Source organism: Camelina sativa, chromosome 17 (genome assembly GCF_030686135.1).
Source record: "Camelina sativa cultivar CO46 ecotype springtype chromosome 17, ASM3068613v1".
Lineage (NCBI taxonomy): Eukaryota > Viridiplantae > Streptophyta > Magnoliopsida > Brassicales > Brassicaceae > Camelina > Camelina sativa.
Window position 1 is genome coordinate 38,266,972 of NC_141896.1, and position 18,500 is coordinate 38,285,471.

The 18,500-nt window shown below is 30.3% G+C and overlaps 4 protein-coding genes and 1 long non-coding RNA gene across 5 annotated transcripts; 1 reads left to right on the forward strand and 4 right to left on the reverse strand.

Annotated features, from left to right (window-relative positions):
* Window positions 1-7,782: 7,782 nt before the first annotated feature.
* LOC104758617 (putative 2-oxoglutarate-dependent dioxygenase AOP1) lies at window positions 7,783-9,137 on the forward strand. The gene is made up of 3 exons (XM_010481508.3): window positions 7,783-8,220; window positions 8,294-8,615; window positions 8,703-9,137. Exons 1-3 carry the CDS (start codon window positions 7,838-7,840, stop codon window positions 8,949-8,951), a joined length of 954 nt encoding a protein of 317 aa, XP_010479810.2. The 5' UTR covers window positions 7,783-7,837; the 3' UTR covers window positions 8,952-9,137.
* Window positions 8,983-9,570, reverse strand: LOC109130206 (uncharacterized). Its single transcript, XM_019239486.2, has one exon. It carries the CDS (start codon window positions 9,438-9,440, stop codon window positions 9,207-9,209), a length of 234 nt encoding a protein of 77 aa, XP_019095031.1. The 5' UTR covers window positions 9,441-9,570; the 3' UTR covers window positions 8,983-9,206.
* A 4,097-nt stretch (window positions 9,571-13,667) lies between these two features.
* Window positions 13,668-15,417, reverse strand: LOC147924857 (uncharacterized). Its single transcript, XR_015587202.1, has 2 exons — window positions 13,987-15,417; window positions 13,668-13,884 (listed from the first exon to the last, which is right to left on the reverse strand). It is a non-coding gene; the product is annotated as an uncharacterized LOC147924857 (long non-coding RNA).
* Window positions 15,418-15,775: 358 nt separating this feature from the next.
* On the reverse strand, window positions 15,776-16,266 carry CDT1 (cadmium tolerance 1). The gene is made up of 2 exons (XM_010481510.3): window positions 16,112-16,266; window positions 15,776-15,983 (listed from the first exon to the last, which is right to left on the reverse strand). The coding sequence occupies exons 1-2, from the start codon at window positions 16,158-16,160 to the stop codon at window positions 15,829-15,831; spliced, it is 204 nt and encodes a 67-aa protein (XP_010479812.2). The 5' UTR covers window positions 16,161-16,266; the 3' UTR covers window positions 15,776-15,828.
* Window positions 16,267-16,569: 303 nt separating this feature from the next.
* IAA6 (indole-3-acetic acid 6) lies at window positions 16,570-18,134 on the reverse strand. The gene is given in 4 exon segments (XM_010481511.3): window positions 16,570-16,756; window positions 16,759-16,813; window positions 16,952-17,042; window positions 17,651-18,134. Coding segments are annotated over 4 exon segments (570 nt in total). The 5' UTR covers window positions 18,048-18,134; the 3' UTR covers window positions 16,570-16,729.
* Between the last annotated feature and the right edge of the window lie 366 nt (window positions 18,135-18,500).

The following is an 18,500-nucleotide window of genomic DNA, read 5'->3' on the forward strand; positions in this document are numbered from 1 at the left end:
TGGTTAAAATACATGGTCCCAAAAGTTTGTGACTCAATACAAAAATGCTAATTTTTACTTTGAAATGCGTTAATTAATCATTTGTAATATAATAAGATATGTAATGCATAATTTATTAATAATCTTTAGTTAGATAAATTATGATGCTTTTAAAATATTGCTTAAAATGAAACAAATGGGTAAAAATTATAAATATGAAAAATTAAATAATTAGTTAAAAATTAATAATAAATTAGAGATATAATATACTAAAAATATTTGTTTTGAAGTAAAAGCTAATAGCTTTGTACTTTAAACTTGTCTTAATCTTTTAACCCCAAAAGCTCTCAGGCCCGCTTCCCCAGAAACCCCAAAGCAGAATGTCGAATTTGAAAAACCGGATCTCACCCACTTTTTAGTACTAAAAACAGAAAAAACTATCGTGTCCTTGCCACAGTATGTCAAGAACCAACGGTCTGTTGCTTTCCTCCGGAGCCAAACCCTTAACCCCCATCATCAAAACCCTACCACCTCCGCATCCCGCTGACTGCAAACTTTTTTGAAGCCGCTACCGACGGCTAGACGAGATCCCCTAGAAACGCTCAAGCCCTCTGACGTATCCTGCATCCATTTCAAACTACGAACAAGTACTGTTAACTACATATTTTGTCTTCCCCATCTCTGACCAAAACCCTACTCGAACCTCTTACCCTCTTTCTATCTCGAACCACAAAGAATGAACCTCTTACCCTCTTTCTATCTCTGAACCACAAAGAATGAACCGTATACCGTACCACCTGAAAGGTAAAGAAGTTGAAAGAGGTTTCTCCCCTCCACCACGAAAACGAATCCGAGTCCCGGAGATAGATACCTCTGACCTTATTGATGAAAACTCGCTTACCCTGATGGGAAGATTAACAAACCCTTCTAACCAAAGAATTTGGGCATTATTCCCTTTTCTTATCAACCGATGGAATCTAAAAGGTAACGCTACTGGGGCTGTCCTGGGATGAGGCTGCTTTCAGTTTAAGTTTGAGCATGAAGAGGACCTTCATCGGATATCTCCTTGCCAATAGACCATACCACTTTAACTAGTGGATGGTCATCCTTCAAAAATGGCAACCCATTATCTCAGAGACCTTTCCCTCCAAGATCTCCTTTTGGATCGAGCTCTAGGGGCTTCCAAAACATTACTGGAAGAAGGAGATGCTCCAGAATATTGTCGAAGTACTTGGCGAACTTCTGGATGTGGACATATCCAGCTCCTCTGCAAAACTCAAAGCATTGATTGATGGTCTTCAACCCCTGACAAAAGAAACAGTAGTAGAATTCCCAGATGGGAGTGAGGTCCTCATATTCACAATATAAATACATAATATATTTGTAATAACCTAATTAAGTGCCTAAAATAGTTTGATATTTGGATATTTTTAGGTATTTAAATTGCTTATTGAGTAAATTTAGGTAAAAACAGCAAAAATTGTTAGATAATTTGAGTATTTTCTAGCATTTTGGATAAATCTATATACACAATCTTTTACTTTTTAAGAAATTTGAGTAATACTCTAAATCTAGAAATATTCTACTAATGTACTAGCTAAAATAAGCCGAATACTAGTATTTAATTCGTGGTACGCCACAAGACAAATTATTCAATTTTATTTATAATAATATTAGATTTTTACGGTATTTAATTTAGTAATAAATTAAATATTTTTAGTTATTAGTGTTTTTTTATATTTAACTTGTGATACAATTATTCTTAAAATATTATAATTTTTATCAGGATAAAACACTAAAATTATGAAATATAACTGTTTTATAATATATAAATAATGAGAATAATATTTTGTATTTATTTAAGAGAATACTATCAGTGGTTGTATAATGTATAATTATTTAATTTAACTAATTGCTAATTTTTAAGTGAGACATATATTATATAATGATTGATTTTTTTTAATTGTTAGACACATATATAGAAAACAAATTTGCTACTAATAAGTAATTTAGGTAGAATTAATTAGTTTTTATAAAAAAAGTCGATTGTTAATTTACCATATTTAACTTATTGCTTTTAGTGTAATTTAAAAGGGTATAATCCAAAATATACTTCAAAAATGTTAATATAGACTATGAGATATCCCGTGCTTAAAGCAGGGATCAACATTTAAAAAAAATATATAATATAATAATAAAAAATTATTGTTATATTTCTTTTAAAAAAATTATTTTGTTTGAGATAATATTTATTTTTAATTGTTCTATAAATCTATATATGTCTTTTTTAATACTAACTATTTTAGAATATTACAATACTTTATTTTTTTTATGTATACTACATTTTTATATTATTTGTTTGTTGTATTTGCATCAATATTTGGTGAATTATGAAAGTAATTTTAATATTATAATAGTGAGCAAATAAAATTTATTAATTTATCAACTATATAAATTTAGTTTTACCAACCGGCTAATATGGAAATTAAAACAAACATTTTTTCATAGATTGAGTAATATATCTTTTACATTAAAAAAAGAAGAATAATATATCTTTGTTTTTAAATTCAAATCACAACATAGCTGAAACAAATTCTGCATATTTATTAATCATAAGTATTATATGAAAATTTTAAACATTTTGTAAATAAAATAAAAAGATGATAGGAGAATCATAATTTGAAATCTTAATAAAATCTTCGAAATCTAGTGTTTATAAAAACAGATCAAAACTCTAAAGAGTTGGTGAGAACATTCTTCAGCGATAATTTTATTAAACAGATCAAAACGGATCAGCTCTGTTTCTTCAGCGACACGGTTCTCTCATTTACCAAGATTGTATCAGAACTTGACTTCAAGATCCGGAGAATGGTTATGGTTAGTTTCGGGATCAACGAAAACTACATAGACGAACATCTCAAATCGACAAAATGCCTAATGCGGATGATGAAATACAGAGGAGTTGATGAAACAGAGGAGGAGCTAGGCATGGAGGCTCATACAGATAGAAATGTGCTCACCATTACTCTTGTATTTGTTGTATCCTAGTAGAATATAATAAAAGATGGAAACTTCAATGTATCTTAGCTTAGCTTGAGAACATTCTTTACATCAAATCTAAGACCTGCAATATTCAGTGTAAAACGAAGATTTAAGCAAAGAAAAATCATAATCATGCCATACGAGAACTAGATCACAAAGTGTAGCTATATATATCACAAGATTCTCCATGTAACCTTTTGTTTTTACTCTTTTGTTTGTTGTTGGTCTTATCAGATGAGATCATTATGTTTATAAATGCTGGTGGAGATGATCCTACGGTCTTATATTCTAGAGTAAATATCCTTGGAGACACCTATTTCATAGGGGGGAATGAGCTCAGAACAGATGAGTCTATAGTTGAAGCAGGAGACTATCCATTCATCTACCATTCAAAGGAATTTCTGGGGCCCCTGTAATTTCTGGGATCTGTCTTCGAAAACAATCAAGTGTTTCAGGTAATCTTCTCTCTTTTGGGTTTGGTTTTAAGATGCTAAAGCTATTAATGGAATCTGAATCTGAAAATTTTGTGACAGTTTCAGATCTTATTAAGGAAGCATTACTGTTGAATGGTGGTGGGAGAGATCTATGTAAAACACAACATTGCTGGAGAGCTTTGAAGAAAATCATATCACTGATTCTTCCCACAAGAGATATCAAGAGGTGTATTAAAAAGCTGTATCCACTTATGTCAGACCAGAATGTGAATGTGGTGATAAAGAAATCAGTAGCATGTCTGATCAGAGAATTGAAGGCAGATTTGCAAGCAGATGGTGATTTTCCAATGAAGTTGTCTACTGATGAAGCGCCCTCTCTTTTTGAGATTTTGAGAAGTATATGCTGCCAAAGACATTATGGTACCATCACATCTCATCACTGGGTTCGAGTTACATGGGTCCTATGTCGTCTTCTTGAGATATCTTCACTCCCATATTCAGATCTTTCAGTCGGAAAGAAATTTAGCTTTACCATAAGTTTCATTTGTGAATCTTTTGAAGGGAAAACAAAGGCGGCTGCCAAGGTTCTGGCTGATAAAATAGAAAGAGATTATTGCACGAAGAAGATAAGAAACGATGTCTTGGATGTTAAAGGGTATACTAGGTTTGTTGAGCAGGGAGTACACATGGATTGGGCAAGCAAGGGATGCGTGAAGGCTTCTTTGACCACTCTGATGGATATGCCTGCAAACAGAGTCCGAGACTCTTTTATAGCTGAACAGGCCACACACTCGCTGCAACAGCTTCCTACATACTCAAGTACTGACATACTTGCAAGAATACATCCCCTCCGCAGATCTTAGCCGATGAAACAAATATTGCAGCATGTGTTTCTCTATTGTGAACCTAACGTTTATCAAGACATCAGCTGACAGATTCATAGCTCTATTAAGACCATCTAAGCCACCATACTCTAGGAAATTTTGCATTGTCATATTTTCTACTAGGTATCTCACGGTTTGCATGGATTTAAAACTAATATAATAAAATATGTAATTATATAATTTCAAAAGATTTTAGTATATAATTACAAATATACTTTAAAAATATTTTAGTAATTTATTGAATAAATTGATTATATAAAATTTTATATTACATAAATATTCTTTAAATAAGTATCTTCAAAATTTGTACACAATTTTTAAAATGTTTCTTTCAATTATTGTTTTATAGTTTTCTTAGTCGCTCAATAGTTTTTCCACTGTCCAACAAATACAATAAAACTAACTTATTATTTATTATATATTATTAAGATTCAATTATGAAGATAAATATTATCCGAGATAATTAATTCAAAATTAAAGACGGTATTCCGAGATGATTGATGAAGTCATATATTAAAATCATATCGGAAAATGATTCAATTAACCAATATTGGCAATATAAGTGAGACCAAAACCTAACTTATATATATTTACAATTCACAACAATTTCTTTTTAATAAATTAATATAAGCATATATTAATATATGTTAATTAACTATATACTGATAAATGATACATGATTAGAATAATATTAATAAGTGAATAGATATTGAAAATTAGTTAAATAATAATTTTATGATAATAATTTCATGTGAAATTTTTATTTTAAAATGAATGCAAATGTAAAAGCTAAACATAAAATACGCTACATATCTTAAGATGACAAGTAAAATTGAAAATAAAACTATAAATCATGATGTTCATATGCAGTACTAATATTCCGAAGAAAAATTAAGAAAGAAGACAATTTAGATTTAGAAAAATTAAATATTTCATTCATATTTTAAAACAAAAATATCATATATATATATATATATATATATCATATACACATATTGAACTTCTTATAAACATATAGCTTATGCTACATCTATATTGAAATATGTTAAAGACAATGTTAGTTGAATACTAAACAATATAGAATTTACAAAATTATGTGAGATTTGAGATATAAAAATTAATGAGATGTGTATCTTGATATTTATCGGAAAATTTGTAGTTAAGAACATATTATAAACTCATTAATTAATTGGATAATAGTTATGGCACCAATCTTTATGCACCAATCTTTATATCAATTCATGTATTTCTAATTTAAAAGTACATGAGTATTGTGGATGATCAAATATAAGGGCTTATACATAAGATTTTAGGTGTTCATTAGAAAACAAATCTTGAAGGCATCTTACTTCTTAGGTTTCAATTATTCCTTTTAGAATGAAAACAAAATGTTTTTTTACTAATATTACTTACTAGTAGTCACCAGTTCTATGGACCACATTACAAGTCACCGAATCCATGGACCACATATAAACTATGTATCGAGTCGGAAGTACAGTTTAGATTTGAGGTTTTCCAATACATGGTTCTTAAAAAGAAATAGCTATCAAACTAATAATATAAGTATGGATCGACTATTTAGTACGATTTTGATTCTAAAACATACTTAGGTATTAATAAAATGAATACTTAACAAAGAAAACTACCATTCTATTCATATAAATATCGTTGTATAGAGCTTTTTTTGTTGCTCATTTCATATTTTAACGCCCATATAAATTTTACAATAATATAAAACTCATTACTGATGTCAAACAAAAAATTATATAAACTCATTAATATAAGTAACAAATCTTCTATTAATAACAAGTGCTTCTGACATATACAAGAAAGGTCAAATTAGAAATAATGTATCCAAATATGGAATCAATCCTGAACACTACTAAGGTTCCGATTCTTGATTTCACGAGAGAGCAAGACTTAAAACCAAGAACGTCTGCATGAAAGCATTTTAACAAAAAAAAAAGAAAAAAAAAAAAGAACGTCTGCATGGCGTTCTATTTCCAGAGATGCTTGTGAGGCCCTTTTGTTTAAATAATATGAATTATATTATTAAGATGACATGTCTAATTCATTGGTTAACAAGGTGGGATGAATAAGATGGGTTCACCTTAAGAATAAACCCAATAATTGTTCTTTTTTCGGGTTTTCTTTTTTAGGCTTCCCTTCTCGTTATTTAGTAGACAATTCTTTGATTCACCCATAAGGGTGAACCTCTCTTATTCACACCCTCTTAATTAAAAAATTAAATTCTTAATTAAGAAAATAATTTATGTATATCAATCAATTTTAAATTTTTTAATTTAAAACATTATATTATAATTTTTAATTATAACATCTAAACCCAAATAACTTTTTTTATAAACCTAAACCGACATATAATTTTGTTTAATTATGTAATTTAAACTCTAAACACTCTTTTATAAACCCAAACTGAAATATAATTTTGTTTAATTGTAAAATCTAAACTCTAACCACTCTTTCATAAACTCAAACCGACATATAATTTTCTCTAATTGTGAAATGTAAACCCTAAACTCTAACCACTCTTTTATAAATCCAAACCGACATATAATTTCGTTTAATTGTAAAATCTAAACCATAAATTATAACTACTCTTTTGTAAACCCAAACTGACATATAATTTCGTTTAGTTGTAAAATCTAAACTATAATCATTCTTTTATAAACTCAAACCGACATATAATTTTTTTATTATAAAATTTAAACCCTAATTTTCCTTTATAAATCTAAACCGATATAATTTCTTTAATAAAAAAAGTCTACAAAATTTATTTCTATAATTTGTTTGTCTTTTTATTTTAATTTTGATTTATTTTATAAATATGATATGACATGGCGTTTTGTTGTATTTTGATTGGTTAATTAAGAGGAGGTGAATAATGGGTGAACCAATGATTTTTCTTATTTAATAGAGACCATTGTATAGGCCTTGGTTTTGCGATTTCGCACGAACATCCGGGTACTTTCATACTGTCTTACATAGGGAGCATCAATCTACACCATGAGTATATAAGTTTATTGCCCAAAGGGATTCAAGTTCAGAAAAAAGATGTATCAGGATATTGGGAGGCTTGTAGCTTATTTCAAGAGGCACTTGCGAAGTTTTTAATCTAGATTAACATGTAACAAGGTTGTGACTCTTTTCATTTGTCTATATATATATTCAAAAAAAATGAAAGTGCATACAAATCATTTGTCTATTTATGTACATATTCAAAATAGAACAAAATTTACTTATTAACATATAGTAATTTATAGTGCCTACATTTTCTCTTGGTATAGTTGACTTCAGCTGGGACATACAATATTCATTCTCCATACCAATAAATAATTGATTAGACGATTTTGACATCTTCTGAAGAGAATCATTGGCATATAGATACCATGAGGCTGATGTCAAGATACAGATATAAATAGCCTCTAACATTTAAGTTCATTACACCTCATTTCCAGCTATCTCTCTTAGTCACAGTAAATGGGTTCTGAAAGTCCTCTTCTGCCTCTTTGTCTTCCGGTCATCGATTTCTCAAATGAATACCTGAAACCAGGAGAGCCCGAATGGGACTTAACCAGAGCTGATGTCCAGAAAGCTCTGCAAGACTATGGCTGTTTTGAGGCCTCTTTCAAAAGAATCCCTACTGAGCTACGAAAATTAGTTTTCGAGACCTTGGAAGAGCTTTTCGACTTACCTTTACAGACCAAACTGAGAAACGTTTCCAAGAAACCGTTCCATGGATATGTTGGTCAATACCCAATGGTGCCATTGTACGAGAGCATGGGCATTGAGGATCCTGATGTTGCAGAGAGAGTCAACTCCTTTACTAAAACGCTATGGCCTCAAGGCAACAACAGCTTCAGGTCAGTAAACTCTTTGTCCTTATTTCCATTACTGTGACATATTTTGATCAGAATTCTCTTACCACCAAACCAGCACAAGGATCCATACTTTTGCTAAGAAGTTATCCGACCTGGACATAACTATCAGAAGAATGATCATGGAGAGCTTCGGACTCGACAAATACATAGAAGAACATCTTCACTCCACGAATTACCTCCTGCGAGTTATGAAGTATAAAGGACCTGATACAAAGGAGACCAAACTGGGACTAAACGCTCATACCGATAAAAACATCGTCACTATACTTTACCAGAACCATGTTGAGGGTCTAGAGGTGCAGACCAAAGACAACAACTGGATCAAAGTGAAGCCATCAAAAGACTCTTTCATTGTCATGATTGGAGATTCCCTCCATGTAAGCCTTTGTTCATAATTCCATCAAAACAGAAATAATCAATGCTTGACAAAAACAAGATCAATGCGAAATGTTTTGATGTCACAGGCAATGCTGAATGGTCGATTACACTCTCCTAATCACCGTGTCATGATGACTGGAACAGAGACAAGATACTCACTCGGACTATTCTCCATACCAAAAGCAGAACATATCATAAGTTCACCAGAGGAGCTAGTGGGCGAAGAGCATCCTCGACTGTTTAAGCCCTTTGACCATGTGGAATTCCTTCAGTTCTACTATACACAAGCTGGACAAAGATCTCAATCTGCTCTCAAAACTTACTGTGGAATGTAAAAAAACAACAAAAGCTTTCTCATTTGATCACTTCTCAATAATTTCTAAGTACCTTTTATTAGAATCTCACCAAAAAAGTATGAATCTTTCACCAATTCTACTAAACAGAAGCTGGACAAAGATCTCAATCTGCTCTCAAAACTTACTGTGGGATCTAAAAACAACAAAAGCTTTCTCATTTACTCACTTCACAATAATCTCAAAGTACCCTCTTCGGCTTTTTACATCAAAAAGAATAATTTCACCAAAAAAGTACTAATACAAGTTCTTGTTGTTGCGGGCAAGTTCTTTAGCCATCTCTCTTAGCTCTTTAGGTGAAGGAGGGAGAGGAGCTTCTTTAGGATAAACAACGTACGAACGATCGCCCATGAATCTATTGATGTTGGTGCTGTTGTTGGCGAATGTATACATTAGTACGATTGGTACTGCGACGTAAACACCGAACTTAGCGATTTCAAGAATCCCCTTCGATGTTCCTACTGATGACATTTGTAAGAGACTTCAAAATCTCGATGTGATCCAGATTGAACTCACTAGCTAGGAGGATGAAGCTTTGAGAATTTAGAAATTTGAGAATTTTTTTCAGATTGAATGGAGATAAATCGTGATGATAATTGGATCAAATCGATAAGAAACAATGTTTAGGGTAATTTTTGGCTTGTTTTTATTTTTTTTAGAAAGAAAAATAAAAACAAACCGAAGAGATTAAACCGAACCAGATCAAGATATGTAAACCAAAATTAAATTGTAATTTATTTATAAAATCAAAACCAATTCCCATGCATTTAAAGGCTAAAATTATTAGCATCACATTTTAGTTCGGTTTTTTCGTTTCTATGTTTATCAACTACAGTATTAGTTAAGTTTATACTAGGTTTAATATTTGTAAATAATTTTTTTGATACAATTTTTTTTGTTTGAATTTATGAAATAATAATGGTTTCATCAATAATTTAAATTTCGGAATGACCTAGGGGTCATAACAAAATAAAATTTTAACCTCATTAATGGTCCGTTAGATATCCATTAAACACATGAACTATAAAACCAAATATAAAAATGTTCACAACGATTAATTCTCGTATGAAACGACTAAAATCCGTTAGAAACAAATATAAATATTTTGGGAAGGGACGTAATATTTGTTATGTCTTATACATGGTCTCAAATTCCTGTCACATAAAAAATGTATTCCCGCACATACATGTGAGATAGTATTTGTGTAAATATATGTAATATAATATCTAAATTTGAACTCATACCAGTTGAGTATTTAGTTTAATTTTTCGTTTGGTTTAAATCTAATTTATTATTTTTTGAAAATTTTAAAAAATGATTTCACCAATATTTTATAACTCTGAACGATCCAAAAATCAAACGACTATCAAACTAAACCGGATTAATAGTTGGTTAAATTTTTATTAAACTCTTTAACTATTATAATTTGATATAAAATTGATAAAAATGACTAAAACCTTTTTAAGACAAATACAAATATTTAGGAGAAGTCATAATCCCGTTCCTTTCCGTCCTATCCTCTCCCATTTTGTACTATTCTCATTCCCAAATACCCATATCATAAGAGAATACATTCACAATATGGGACATTCCAAGTATAGAATAAATTTGTATGTCTAACAGGAAATGGGATGGGACGAAACCAAAAATTCTTAAAATCTCGTATGTAGCAAACATAAATATAAGTTATAGATTATAGTAAATTTATATACATATGAAATATTAGAATATTACAAAATTAGTTGATTTTTTAATTTTTGTTATTTTGGTTCATCTATAATGGATTACATTTCTTTGTTTATTTTTGTTATAACATACTTTTATGTGATTTATTTTTTGTTTTAAACATTTCTATGCTAAATAAATTGAAAACATGTTTTTTATTAAAGAAATATGATTTTTTTGTTGAACAAAAATCATATTTCTAAATAAACTGAACTAAGTTGAACATAAATACTGGTACTGGTAATTCCTTGTGATCGCCTGATGGGCTTGGGAGTTTCTAGATGGTGTATGTAGACCTTCTTTTATTTGAAGTTTGAGTAGCACGTTTAATACTTGGGACCAATTAAATTTTATTCTTCTTCATCCTGTTTTGATAAAATTGACAGTAAGGACATTGGCTTCATACTTTGAGAAATGATGCTTAAGAATAAAGAGAATTAAACTTAAACTGTTTGGGATCAACTGACAGACTTACTTAGAGATCGAGTTTTGAAAAATATGCTGCTATGTGATTTTTAGTTATACGCTAGAATATGTTTACGATTTGGAATTATTGATTTTCTAAAATTATTTTGATTAGCAATTATTACGTTGAACTATGAATGTTATATAGATATTTCACTAACTAATTAGATTTTTAATTGGAATATTGTCAATTTAAAGTTATTTAAAACTATATTGAACGCAAGTTTTGTAGAATACACTAACTGTTTAGATGGAATATACTCATATATGAAACCGACTATAATTAATATGGAATGTTAGTATTAAAGATTTTATTTATTGTTATTAATATAATTGGTTACTTGCCTTTTTATTAATCTTGACATCACAAATGTGATGTCAAATATATAAAATTTAATTATGAAATAAGTTTTTTTGGTTACTCGCTCCATCTTTTATGGTATGGATGGTTTTATTATAAACTTATTTCCTAATACGTTGTTTATCTTTTATTTTATTTTTCCTATAATATATACTTAGTTTGTAGGTGTATAAATATTATTTTGTATAATTGAAATAATAATAATATATAAAGGATCTAATTAGTTTTCTTTTTGTTTTCTTTTGCAGGAATTCCGTAAACAGATTTGGAGAATTCGAAGATTCGAATATAGGTTGACATTTACTATGCTAATTGAAATGATGACATAACCAAATTCCTTTTAAATTTTAGAAATGAGAAGATTTAGGAATATCTTTACCAATACTAATTATAAATGGATGAGATTAGGTGTGCGTGTGCCAAATAAAAATTTGTATTTAATAATTTATGCAATCATGAGTGAATGCCAAAAGAAAAATACAAACATTACATGTATTATTAATTAGATCATTATGGGTATAGAATATTGACATGAATGTTACATGTATAATTAATACTAAGGGGTTTATTTTCTGTTTTCTTAGGTTTACCGAAAAAGAGATTTAAAATAATATTAATAAAATATCTAAAATATTAACTCGATTGGGTAAAGAAAAATAAATATTGCTCATGATTATTTTATTTGTTACAATTTAATTGTAAATACAATTTTACACTGTTAAAAATGAAGAAGATACTTATGATCCATGAGGAACAACTCATGGATCTAGATTCAATAATTCTCTTAAATAAAAAATTGGCAACATAAGATCTCATCATAAAGACAGGCATGAAACATTATAAGAACATATAAACATACTCCCTCCGTTTCATGTCATTTTGACACATCTTCTTTGTTACAAAAAGAGTGTCATTTTATGTTTTTAATGCAGTTTTAAAGATACAAATTCTCTTTTTTATCCTTATAATTTGAGCTAATTAATTAGAAAGAGAAAATTTTTAGTGCATTTATAAAGGGTAAAATAGAAATTTAGATAATTTTCTTAATTTGTGTGCATTATGTCAAAATGACGGGATTTTAATTAACAAAATAACATAGGAAGTGAAAAAGTACCAGCTCATATTTTTTTTATGACATTATTTATGATTAAATCTCTTGATTTAGTGGCACATTCACAATCTTTGTTACCGATAATATTTGAAATAGAGAATATGTGACAGATAATAATGTTTAAAAATAAAAATTTATAAAATTAAGTAAATAATTCTATTAAACCTAGATATTTCTCTACTCTATGAATGGATCAATAATAAAATAGAATTTTGCTTCAAAGAATATGTTCCTGACGTCTTGAATATATGATAAACTGTTGACCTTGAAACCAAAAAACATAAGAATATGCATAAGAGTTTAGTAAAACCTTGGAGATAAGCATGAGAAGAAGAACATGGTGATTTATTTTTGAATCTGTTGTTGTTTACAAATCCAGTTTTTTCTATATTATTTGTGGGTTAATCTAGAGGGATGTGTATGCAAAAAATGGTTTGCAGCCAATGATTTCGAAAAAAAGAACTGAAGTAGTTTTGAAAGTAATGTTATGAAATTAAGACTTTAAGTATGCTCTCCAATATTTATAGGCCATGTGAGTAGATTTGAGAATATACCTAGCATATATTTACTAAATCAAATATTATATGAAAATTTGGTAAGTACCTCAAATTTCGCCAGTTTGATATTAATTCCTCAAATTTCGCCAGTTTGATATTAATTCCTCAAATTCGCCAGTTTGATAATATTTTTCTTTCTTCATTAATTTTCAATATTTATTTCAATTGTTAGATATCTTCTCCGAAACTTCTCAATGCTCTTCAATTATTTAATGATATTTTAAATGTAGGATCCGCGTCCTTTGAATACCAGATCCGAACGGGTTATATACGATCCGAATATCACTATCTTTGGCCGCTTATAATTCCGAGATTTTAGGTCCTAATTACCCTTGTTTGTTTTTTAGTTTGTTCTCCAAAACTTTTTACAGAAAAGGCAATACATGGAATTCTGTTTTGCTTATTTTTTTTAATTCCTAAATGTACTCCCCAATTAATAGTATAGATTACTAAAACTATATAAAATTGTCCCCTTAGTCTGGTGGTGACCAAACATTTATTAATCATGGTTTAAAGTTTAAACCTTTGACGTAGTTCATTAATAAAAGACCTAATGAGAAGGACAGATAAAAGAGAATAGTTTTGAGATGATACATAGGATTTTTTCTTTTTGAGATGATCATACATATAAATCAAACACAGCAACAACACTTGCTTGTCTCGTAGCAGCAACAGCAACAGAACAAGGCGTAAAACCTGCAAACAGATTAAAAGATCATCAAATATTGACATAATAATGAAATTAAAGAAAAATCTACGATACAAAATAAAAGACAAAGAGATTTTATTGGTACGGACGTTGCGTATAAGCAGCCTTGTTCGTCTTGCCGTTTCTTGACATTGCCATAGTAAGTCATGTCTTGTTGTGAAGGTGCCTTCATTTTGCTGTTGTGTGTGTCTCTCTTGGCGATAAGTTTAGGACTTTAGGGGTTGGGATTGATTTGGGTGTAGGATATATATAAACTTCAAATCTGTTACCAGCTGCATTTGATGTGATCATTTAATATGGAAGATATGGCCACTTTTATTTGGACCGACAAAGTAGTTAGAATCCTCACCCAATTCTACATACATATAAGAATATGGCATGGCTTTAATTTGGCTCTTGGTGTTAAAAAAAAAAAAAAGAATTCTTTCTTCCTTTCTTTCTTAAATTAGTTGGGAAGATTCATAGGTTTCCACTATTCATAGGTGTAAAACTTACTTGATTTTTTTTGGAAAATAAGTAATAACTAAGCAACTAAGGTAAATTATGTGAGGCTAAGAAACACCTAATGGTAGCCATAAGAACATAAAAATATGATATGATAACCAGTGGGAAATTATATCTCTGTAATTAGTGATAATATCTTACAATTTTGAAGAAGACGTATTATTTTATCCACTATCATGTAAAAATTTTACAATTTAAGAAATTACTACAATGAAGAATTTTACTCAAACGGTTATCAAACTTTTGTGGTTACTTAAAAGATGACCATCATCACTAGGACGATTAATCTCGCTGCAGACCAAAACCAGTTTTTAATATCATATGTATATAAATATTTGTTTCTTGAAATCTCATCATTAGTTATTTATATATTTATTTGTTTTGTTCAATAATTTTAGAAAGACTTATTTCAACACCGTGGAACCTAACACTTCAAATTTTGTAAGTCAGCTTAAATTTATTACAAAATTGGAACTAAAATATCGACCTGAAAATGGCTATTGCAAAAGCAATAATAATATCGAATAACGTTAGTAACTTAGTATACTTAACATAAAATCAGTTAATTTTTTTTTTGTCTAACATCAGATAAATCTTTCTAATCAGTTAAAGCATTTGAAGCAGATTTATAAGCATCTATCCTCTTTGATTCCCGACATTCCCCAGAAAAAAAAAAAATGGTTTCGATTGAATCAAGATATGCTATTTTTCTCTTCGCGATTGCAAAAACAAGATAAAGATTTTGGCTTTCCGCGTAATTCTCAAAAAGTTTCAAAGCAAGAAGATAAATACTCACTCGATATACCTTGAATTCAAGATCTTCTGAGAAAAAAGTTGAAATCGATGGCAACCGCTTCAAACCCAACAATAAAAAAGGTTCACAAGTCTGCAATCGTAACATCTGATCCACCAGACAATCCTAGTACGGCAGATTAACATTTAGTTTTTTTTTTTGATCAAATAGTTTTTGATCAAAATCGATATTTGGAAACTAATTCAAAAATATTCTTCAAACCAAAACTTTACTAGCATTAACATTTAGTTTTTTTTCGTTTTTTTCTGGTAAAACTGAAAAACTATTTGTAATTTGGTTATGTATAATAAACTTTGGACTGATATATTTTGGATTCGTGTCTGTTTAGGCAAAATATCATTTTAATTTTATTAGAAGTTTAATAATAGAGAAGGTAGTTTAATAATAGAGAAGGTAAGTACAAATTACAAAATTAGCTAGTTACGTAAGTACAAGATTACAGAATTATGATTTAATTAACCCGGTGAAAACGAAGAATACGGTAAAAAAATTTACTGGTCGGTCTGGTCTAGCCCGGGTCTAACCATGGTTTAGACCTTTGACTCTTTGATCATGTGTAGTTCAGTAATATTCAATATTATCACGAGACATTTATAAAGTTATTGATCAACATTTAATTCACAAGACTCAGTAGATCTAAAAGAGCAAATGCGAGGGACACATAATAATATATATGGAATAATTTTTGAGATGATACATAGAAATCAAACGCAGCAACAACACTTGCATGTCTCGTGGCAGCAACAGCAACAGAACAACGCGTAAAACCTACAAACAGATTAAAAAGATCATAAAAGAAATATATCGACATGACAATAATCAAGAACTGCGAATTCATAAAAAGGAAAAATCTACGATCTCAAAACGAAATGAGAAGAGATTTTATTGGTACGGACGTTGCGTATAAGCAGCCTTGTTCGTCTTGCCGTTTCTTGACATTGCCATAGTAAGTCATGTCTTGCTGTGCAGGTGCTTTCATTTTGTTGTTGTTGTTGTGTTGTGTGTGTGTGTGTCTTGGCGATAAGTTTAGGGGTTGGGATTAATTGGGTGTAGGATATATATAGTATAAACTTCAAATCTGTTACCTGCATTTGGTATGATCATTTAATACGGAAGATATGGCCACATTTATTTGGACCGACAAAGTAGTTAGAATCTTCACCCAAAACTACATAGATATAGGAATTCTTTCTTTCTTAAATTAGCTGGAAAGATCCATAGGTTTCCACTATTTATAGGTGTAAGACTACTTGATTTTGTTTTTTGGAAAATTAGTAATAACTAGGCAACTAAGGTAAAGTATGTGAGGCTAAGAACACCTTTAGTGGTAGCCATAAGAACATAGGATGACCAGTGTGGAAATAATATATCTGTAATTAGTGATAAAATCTTACAATTTTGAAGAGGACGTATATATTTTATCCACTATCATGTAAAATTTTACAAGTTGAAAAATTACTACAATGAAGATTGTAGTTACTTAAAGAGATGATCATCGATCATCACTAGTACGATTAATCTCTCTGCAGACCAAAACCAGTTACGTTGCATCTGATCTTTTCACGATCTTGAGCCTCTTGCATGACTCTTTGAACATCCTGCCAATACAGAAAAAAAAAAAAAAGTTATGAGCTTTAGAAATTTAGATTTATGACCTTGTTAGAGATTAATTATTTACATTCATTTCGGCAAAGTTGATAATGATATTAATGCAAGAAAATTAAACATAAACTTACTGCCAAGGTACATCTCCGACGAGCATCCAGTCTCTATCCTTGTCTTCGTATATAGTAATGTGTTCGCAGTTCTCACCCTCCTTCGCCACTCCTGCATATTTTTTATATACATGTTAATTAATTGAGTTTCATAAATTTCCAACTAAATATTTGAGTGTTTTCACAGTTGTAATATAGAATGCTAGCATAAACATGGTCATGTAACTAACACACACACACCAAATAATGGCTACTAGTCCGGGACAAAACTTAGACTTTTCCGTGGCTAGTACATATAAGCATTTGTTTGTTTTCATTTGCTTTTTCCTTTGCATTTAGTATGAGTTTTTATAAATGTATTCATTATTTTTACTTTGTTATTAACAAAATTGAATTGTCAAATGTAAATGTAAACATCAAGCCCAAATGAATATTCAATTCCTACCATTTCCGCTTGGTGTTTGGTGTATACATTTATGTTTTACAAAAACAATTTTGTCCAAAATAAATATTATCTCATTTTATATCTAGAAAAGTTTTCGATGGTAAGTTTTCAATAGTCTATAAATATTAGCTCTCTAAAAATTTTGTAGATACGTTTGGGATTCTGACTTTCATTCTTTTCCATTATGAGCCCGTGGGGTTACTTTCTATTTTTAGAATCTAATAAATAGTTCACGTAAAAGAGTTGCATTTGAAAGAGTCGATGACATTACTAACCTAGGCCAAGACAGCCGAAGAGATTCTCAAGAACCGTGGCTAGATTATTATAACTGTTGCTCGAACCAAGGTCAATCTTCCTCAAGTATGGTACACCATCCATGCTCACTTTTACGTACCCTATCGCTTTACATGCTTCCTCATTGTTCTTCTTTCTCCTATAAGAACACACCGGTGGCCATCCCACCGCCTGACTCTTCACCACCGGCGAGGAGTTATCCTCAACTGATGACACGAGGCTGTTTTCATCCTCAGTATCTAACGATGATGAGGTCATCATATCCGAGAGCACCCTCTTCTTCTTCTTCGATCCGCAAACTGATATTTCGCTGTAATTATCTCCCGGAAGACCCAACCGTAGCTCTGTGATCTCAATTCCTAGACTTTCCTTGGCCATTTATTTCTTTCTTTTTTTGGCTTTGGCTATATCAAATTTTTGATACTTTTCTCTTTTTAAGCCCTTCTCTTGCTGGTTTGATATTATTGTACTGCCTTGTGCTTTTATATGTTGTCAAGTTGGTCGAACAAGACCCAATAATATGCTGATACGTGGAAGAGACTAATACTCATATAATTCTTTCTATTAGCTTTATGAAGGAAGACAAGGTTAGACCAAAGCCAGGTCAGCTGAGTATGTGTTGGTCGGTCACATGAGAAACATAAGTTGGGTCCTTTGTTTAGAAAAGAACTTAAGGTAAGGGAACAAATCTTACGGGTGTTAATATTTGTTTGTTTCTTATAGGATTCGCTGACCGTCCGATCATTGGCCATCCTTCCCAAACACTCCATGTGTTTTCCTTGTAATTTACAATTATATATGTATTCTAAGTAAGGATATTAATATTATTTT